The sequence below is a fragment of the Dendropsophus ebraccatus genome, chromosome 4 (genome assembly GCF_027789765.1).
Source record: "Dendropsophus ebraccatus isolate aDenEbr1 chromosome 4, aDenEbr1.pat, whole genome shotgun sequence".
Lineage (NCBI taxonomy): Eukaryota > Metazoa > Chordata > Amphibia > Anura > Hylidae > Dendropsophus > Dendropsophus ebraccatus.
In genome coordinates, this window is record NC_091457.1 from 165,870,742 (window position 1) to 165,878,844 (window position 8,103).

The following is an 8,103-nucleotide window of genomic DNA, read 5'->3' on the forward strand; positions in this document are numbered from 1 at the left end:
CTATATACAACTGGGGCAGCCCACAGGAGGTCCATATACTGGGGGAGCACATGGGGGGCTATATATAACTGGGGGAACACACAGGGGTCTATATATTACTGGGGGAAGCACACAAGGGGTATATAATACTGGGGGCAGGACACAAGGGGTATATACTATTGGGGGCAGCACACAAGGGGTATATACTACTGGCGGTAGCGCACAAGGGGTATATACTACTGGGGGCAGCACACAGCGGTCTATTGTTGTGGAGCGCATGTCGAGGGGGGGGGGGGCAGACATAACTTCGCTTGGGGCCCCAGAAATGCCAAGACCGCCTCTGCATACCAGGGACCCCACGAGACCGGCCGCTCTGGAGATGCTCTGACCCCCTGGTCACAGACCCTCAGATCCTTACACTTACACAATTTTCTGTTTCCTAAGTAAACTGGAAACTGACTAACATATCCTCCCCACCACCAGACAGCCGCCATTGTCACCAGATAATTCTCCTTGTTATTCACTTCACCTGTTAGTGGTTTTAATGTTATGGCTGGTTGGTGTGTAAATTATAATTGGTGATATCGCCTGACTGGCCACCAACTCTATCGCCTCTCACTGGCCACATGTAGTATTACATCTCCTGACTGACCTGCAGATCAGTGGTTACCATAGTGACGGGGCCTACTGCTCCCTGCTGACAGAAGCCTGAATATAGCGAGAGGTGAATGGAGGATAATTGTCTGTATGAAGATGTTACCACATAGAGAGAAATCCCAATCACACATTACCTGAGGAGTCTGGAGGTTTAACCTTCTCATGTTATCATCACCTCAGCTGGAAACATGGCTCTTTCCATGTATTTCAGATCACTCAATGTTTTGTTGTGGAGTCCATGGCGCAAACTCTAACCCTTCACGAACCGCCTGGGAATTGCACAATCCTTTCTTTATGTAATCCTAAGTCATACAGGGCTTGTTGTTCCCCCCGTCACCTCATCTTTGTGCGTGTCTGTCCCCTCCTTCTATATCAGGAGTTCTCAGCTCCATGTCTTACTGTATAAAGGATTTCTTTGTGGTCTCTCCCCTCAAAAATGCATGTTATTGTTGGTGGACAGTGCCGTATGGGTGGGGCTTAATGGCCATGGTGCCCCACATCTCTGTCCACATTGGCGCGGTAAGCGTCTAGGCCATGCCCCCGCCCATTGCAATGGGTCGTTCTAAAGGGGGAGGGGCCTGGACCTCTACATTGGCTATTACAATGGATGGGGAGGGGGCGATGACCTTCCCTGGGCAAAACCATAAAATACATAATACCGCTGCAGCAGAACCCCTTTTTAAGGGGTTGTCTTTTCAACGTCCAATTGGTAACACAGATACGGCAAAATAGTGGTTCTTTATATTCGGCTAGTTGTTTTTTTTCTCCTGATGTAATCTATACATTTTATAAACTTGTAAAGGAAACCGTACATGATAGCATATTGTAAAATTACATGCCCCTGTACGCCATACAGCAGACTCCAATCACATTGACTTCTGCATGCATCTTTTTTTTTACGTACACAGAATCGCAGTTTATTGAAGCATTAAAACCAGCAACCAGAAGCGCTAATAATGGCGTCTCAGGACACAGCAGCGCCGGGGGACTGGAGCACCACAGTGATCGTCAGCAGTTCTCTGCAGGTATCAGGCTAATGGCGGCTAACCAGGCTTCCACCCTCTTTCTTATAGATACAAAGCAGCTTCCGCAATATGGCGTCTAGGAGGGATTCATTTTCTGTCATGTCAGGGACACATTTCACTACTGCTCAGGTTATAGGAAGCCTGATATAGTGCTGCACAATTTGGGGAAATAGTTGTGCATCTATTAAAAAAAAAATTACTTTCCTATCCATTTATACTTTTAGCTGAACAATCATTTGTGAGCTCCATGATGATACTTCTGTATTGCAGTGTACTGTGCGGTGACAGCTCTGCTATTATATCCTGCCTGTAGCAGGGTGTACCGGGAGTGCTGTTATGGCAGGTCCAGGGGGCTTCACTATGTCAAGCCCTGTAACTGGCTAGATGCTACAGGCACTACTGACCACAGCGTTGAGGGACAGGTCAAACCTACCGCCTTACAAATCCCCATCATGCCTGGACAGCCAAAATGCTGGGAATTGTAGTTCTGCAACAGCTGGAGGGTCTCAGGTTGGGCAGCACTATTATAAAGTAAGTGAAAAAGGTTGATACAAGGTATGCTGGGAATTGTAGTTCTGCAGCAGCTGATGCCATACAAAGGCCGAAACCAGAAATGACCAATGAAATGATGTCGAGGAGCTGTGAGTTTTGTTTGGCTTTATGAGCGCACAATATGGGGAGCAGTGAAGCAGGGCCGGACTGGGACTGAAAATCAGCCCTGGCATTTCAGAGCACACAGGCCCACTCACCGCACGGTGATAAGTTATAAGACGATGTTGTGAGTGCATCATGGCTACATGTTGTATCATCACGGCCATGACTGGAATTACAGATAATAACACAGTAAATGGGGTCAGAAGCTTCTCTCTCTGTACTGTGTAGCTGAGCTGCAGTTACAGGTCGTCACCACTACACAGTGTACAGAGACAGACTGTTTGCTGAGATTAACACCACCACCACATACTGACTAATACCACCGCATACTGAATAATACCACCACATTCTGACTAATAGTACCACATGCTGACTAATGTCGCCACTGCTACTGAGTAAAATCCACTTTAAAAAGACCAATATCACCTCATACAGTTATTTAGAGGTAGACCCAGCTCCACACAGGTTCTGTACTCCATAAACATTACAGTGCAGTTACATCAGGTGACCCTTATAGATGGTCCCCTCTCCACCTGTTGCCCCCCCTATAGATGGCCCCCTCTTTACCCCCTCCCCCTTATAGATGGCCCCCTCTTTCCCCTCCCTCATAGATGTCCCTCTCTCCCTCCTTATAGATGGCCCCCTCTCCCCTCCCTTATAGATGGCCCCCCTCTCTCCCCCCGCAAAGCAGATGGAAAGAAATAAAGAAAAAAAAAATTATTCACCTAACAACGCGCTCTTCCGTCAATCATCTGTCCTCCTGGTCTGTCCCCTGTATGATTCGTGGCTGCTGGGGGTGTTGCGTCCTATGCCAGGGCAGCACGCGCATCATAGAGCTCCCTGGGACTTTTGGCACGTACTGGAAGTTAGAGGCGCACAGAGAGCTCTATGATGCGCATGCTGCCGGGGATAGGACTCAACACCCCCAGCAGCCGCGCATCATACGTTGGCTGGACGGAGGCCATAGGCCCTTATGGCATTTGCCAGAAGTGCCTTATGGCCAGTCCGGCCCTGCAGTGAGGGCACTGGGGGCAGCGGTATCATATTGGCGGGATTTGTGGATTACATGGTACAAGGTTATTACACAAGATGGAAAAACTCATTGTACTAGAACATCCATTGTCTATACTTACGGTGACAACCATCCAGTGGCACAGCCATTATCCGCATGGTCAGGGGTCACGAATAGGCCGACCTTTGGCCTCATTAGACGATGGTTATATGAGACGATTGTTAGCTATCGGCTAAAGAATAACTTTTGCTTTCTTTAATGTCACCAGATCAGAGAGCCGCCTTATAATACTCAGATCCTATAACTGCGCAGGACACGAGCGCACCGGCCCCATGCATTAGATAATGGTCCGTCATGTGAATATAGATATTTTTATCCAAGATATTTCAGGATCCATTAGAATTGCTGAGCGGCCTGAATGCATTAGCCCTTACTCTACTGTTCTTATCCATAGGAGAGTCTAATAATATAGTAGTGAGGGATGGTCTTAGAATATGGTATGATGGTAGTTATGACTTATGAAGTGACTTATAGGACGTCTATCTTCTGATCTCCTCCAGGATCACGAGGTGATCGCATCTCTGCGGAATCAGCGCCATAAAATCCGGGTATCAAACTCTGTACAAACAGATTCCATCATATTTCCTCTTTCTGGTAGGTTACTGCCGATAAGTGAAATTATTCCAGACAATTGTAGTTCCCCTCATTCTCTGACCCGAGGCCTGGACCCCATAGCCCTATAGTATGTAATCAAAGGCCTGGACCCCATAGCCCTATAGTGTGTAATCCGAGGCCTGGGCCCCATAGCCCTATAATGTGTCATCTGAGGCCGGGACCCCATAGCCCTATAACATGTAATCTGAGGCCGGGACCCCATAGCCCTATAACATGTAATCTGAGGCCGGGACCCCATAGCCCTATAACATGTAATCTGAGGCCGGGACCCCATAGCCCTATAACATGTAATCCAATGCCTGGACCCCATAGCCCTATAAAGTATCATCTGAGGCCGGGACCCCCTAGCCCTATAACATGTAATCTGAGGCCGGGACCCCATAGCCCTATAACGTGTCATCTGAGGCCTGGACCCCATAGCCCTATAACATGTAATCTGAGGCCGGGACCCCATAGCCCTATAATGTGTCATCTGAGGCCTGGACCTCAGGAAATTTTTCAGCAGTTTGCTCTACAGCAGCTCTTTTGTGGGATCTGACTGGACAGGCTAGCCCTCAGTCCCCCACTCAGCAGTGATCCGTAACCCCCATGACTCCCGGTCCCCACTTGTCTTTCCTTGGACAGGTTTGGTCGGTACTGAGGATCCCACAATACCGTCCGCTCTGGAGATGATCGGCCCCCGGCATCTATACATCACTATCCGCCCCGGTCACAGTCGCTCAGGTCCTTACACTTTGGCTACATTCAACATCAACTCTAAGAACTGACCGGTCTCTTCTGTTATGTCCCATTCATGATGGTCTCCATTGTCGATAAATAATCTATGGTCTCCTTACAGATGATCACTATAAAGCCGTACATACAAATATACATAAAGTACAGCAGTCATATATATTGGTATCAGAACGACCCCACAATTTGGAGGAATATATCCTGTATATAGATATAGACATGTTATCTTCCCTCTGCTCCCTCTATGTACTGGATGTATTGACGCTTTATAGTTATTATGCGTCTTCCTTACAGCTCATCAGATGTAGGCGTATGTACGTAGGTGTAGATACATAGATGTATGTACGTAGGTGTAGATACATAGATGTATGTACGTAGGTGTAGATACATAGATGTATGTACGTAGGTGTAGATACATAGATGTATGTACGTAGGTGGATGTAGTTTGTTTCTCTCTTTACAAAGGAACGGCATTTTTGCTGGTAAACACCCAAGAGGCTCGCGGCGGCGAGGACCGGGAAACGTTCTTTGATAAGATACAACAATTCTCGTCTACTCATCGAAACAGCTTCATAGTGATGGTGGCGGCTCTCCATGGACCGGAGGAATGGGACCTAATGCGCAATATCCAGCTCAGGTATCATGTACATCCAGTATGGCGGGAATCCTCTGTGATGCGGGGCCTGGTTTATATGAAATTATGGCCAACATGGAAGATGGGTCCTCTGCCCTAGGTGCTCGGTACATGTCTGTAGGAGGGAGGGGACCTGTTCTCATGCTATGCTTCTGTCTATTTCATTCGTTGAAGACATTCGAGCAGCGACATTCATGTGTGGAAACAGCCTTAAGGGTGCGTTCACACCTACAGGATCTGCAGCAGATTTGATGCTGTGTTCACTTATTTAAATGAAATCAGCTGCAGATCCTGTAGGTGTGAACGCACCATAAAGGGGATATTTCACCATCAGACATTGTCACCTCTCCCAAGGATAGGGGATAACTAGGTGATCGATAGGGATCCAACTGCTGGGAACCTTATTGATCACAGTTATGTTAGCGAATTCTCCTGAGCGAATGAAGCAGCAGTGAGCGTATCTGACCACCGCACCATTCACTATGTATGGGATGTCACAAGATAGCTCAATGCTCAGAAATCCCATAGAGAATGAATGGAGGGGTGGTGGATCCCATAGAGAATGAATGGAGGGGTGGTGGATCCCATAGAGAATGAATGGAGGGGTGGTGGATCCCATAGAGAATGAATGGAACAGTGGTGGATCCCACAGAGAATGAATGGAACAGTGGTGGATCCCACAGAGAGCTGGTGGTGGAGCTAAACGCTGCTGATCCTTTCACTCATAGACATTTAAAGGGGGAGTTCACAATAAAATAAATAAAATTCTTTCAAATCACCTGGTGTCAGAAAGTTATACAGATTTTTAATTTACTTCTATTAAAAAAATCTCCAGTCTTCCAGTACTTAGCGGCTGCTGTATGTCCTGCAGTAAGTGGTGTATTCTCGTCAGTCTGAGACAGTGCTCTCTGCTGCCACCTCTGTCCATGTCAGGAACTGTCCACAGCAGGAGAGGTTTTCTATGGGGATTTGCTGCTGCTCTGGACAGTTCCTGACATGGACAGAGGTGGCAGCAGAGAGCACTGTGTCAGACTGGAGAGAATACACCAATTCCTGCAGGACATTCAGCAGCTGATAAGTACTGGAGGACTGGAGATTTATAATAGAAGAAATTACTAGTCTCCGATTTTACAGAATTATTTTTGGGGTGAACAATCAGCTTTATTCTCAATCTGTAAGGGCCCATTTACACAGAAAGATTATCTGCCAAAGATTTGAAGCCAAAGGCAGGAATGGATTTTAAGAGAGGAGAAAGCTCAGGCTTTCCTTTATGACCTGATCTCTGTTTATAGCCTTTTTCTGGCTTTGGCTTCAAATCTGTGGCAGATAATCTTTCTGTGTAAATGGCCCCTTAGTATCACCAAGTGAAGGAGCCGAAATAATCAGAAGAATGCAGGAAAAGATTTCCTTTGGTTCCAGCAAAAATGAATTAACGTTTCATTGTCCTGTGAGGTGTCGGCCACCTATAGACTGATCTGTACGTTGTGGTGTTATATATAAATTATTACAGATGATATTACCTCACCTATTCCTTAGGTTCCTTGGAAGTAACTTAAAAGTCATTCCGGCCCATAACAGCGCTGAGACAGTTAAAAGCGTTCTAACAATAGTCAAGGTACGCCGGGTCACCTGACCTCCTGTAAACAAAAAGAAACTGCCGCCAGCTGTTGCACATCTGCATTGTCTTCCCTATACAGTGCGGTAGGATTATAAATCTGCATTATCCGCGACTATCCTTGTGCTAAACACCAGTGCAAATTCAACCATGTAACCTGCATAGGAGCAAGTGAAGGGTCATACGGGTTGGATTTCAGTTTCCTGATTCTTTTGTTCTTGGGAAAATAAGTTGCCGCCACTGGCATCTGGATGACAAAGGAAACAGACAGCGGCTTCCTCCATTCAGAACATATGTTCATATAGCCAAGGGGAAGAGATTGGAAGCAGTAGCGGATTATAAAAGGTCCGTTTTGGGCGGTAGCCCGGGGCTCATGGCCACCCAAACGGACTTGTACTTTAGGGATGTATTGTCTCCTGACTACAGTTCTGCCAGGAGTTGCCAAAAAATTGCTGCTTTTTTCTGTGATTTTGCACAAATTAGAGTATTATGACATTATTTATCCTGTACTATGAACACAACGCTTCTGCCCCCATAGTTACAGTGGAGTAGGGGGGCCCAGGCTTGGAGAACAGCCTGGGGTCTATAGTGAAGTTAATCCGCCCCTGATCGGGTATGGGGTGGGGAGGGATCCGATATGGAGGAGGCTGCGCACATCTAACCTGCATGCTATATATTACAGGCCACCTGCAAACCTCACTGCGAAACTATAGAAGAAAAACTTCTCCAGGCTAAAGTCTACATCGCCGAGAACAGCCCGGCATGGAAGGCGCTGGACGAGATGTGATCATGTGACTTAGAGATCACTTCCTATACCAGGAGATTCGGGCTGGTTACTATAGAGAGGGTTTTCTTGTTGTTATGAGGTTTATGTTATAGTAGGTATAGTAAGGTGCGTGTAATGGAAAGGCAGAAATAATACAATGGAAAGATGGCTATACGCGTATTTTTTGGCGCATGTATTATATATAAGTGACCTTATAAGTGCCAGGTGCTGAATAGCTGGAAAGCAAAATATGTAAGAAAAAATAAATAAAAAATGAAGGCTACCTGGAATATGTGGCAGGTATTACATAGCACAGTATACATATATCATAAAGCAAGGATATTCTGTGGATCG

General features: G+C 46.5%; 1 protein-coding gene across 7 annotated transcripts; it reads left to right on the forward strand.

Moving 5' to 3' along the window:
- Positions 1-552: 552 nt before the first annotated feature.
- Positions 553-7,917, forward strand: C4H1orf146 (chromosome 4 C1orf146 homolog). 7 transcript variants are annotated; one of them, XM_069967676.1, is made up of 6 exons: positions 553-703; positions 1,545-1,661; positions 3,888-3,981; positions 5,200-5,371; positions 6,905-6,983; positions 7,666-7,917. In XM_069967676.1, the coding sequence occupies exons 2-6, from the start codon at positions 1,593-1,595 to the stop codon at positions 7,768-7,770; spliced, it is 519 nt and encodes a 172-aa protein (XP_069823777.1). In that variant the 5' UTR covers positions 553-703; positions 1,545-1,592; the 3' UTR covers positions 7,771-7,917. The 7 variants fall into 7 exon arrangements, with proteins under 7 accessions (XP_069823777.1, XP_069823778.1, XP_069823781.1 ...); XM_069967677.1 differs by having other exon boundaries at positions 695-785; XM_069967680.1 differs by lacking the exon at positions 553-703 and adding an exon at positions 865-932.
- Positions 7,918-8,103: the final 186 nt, after the last annotated feature.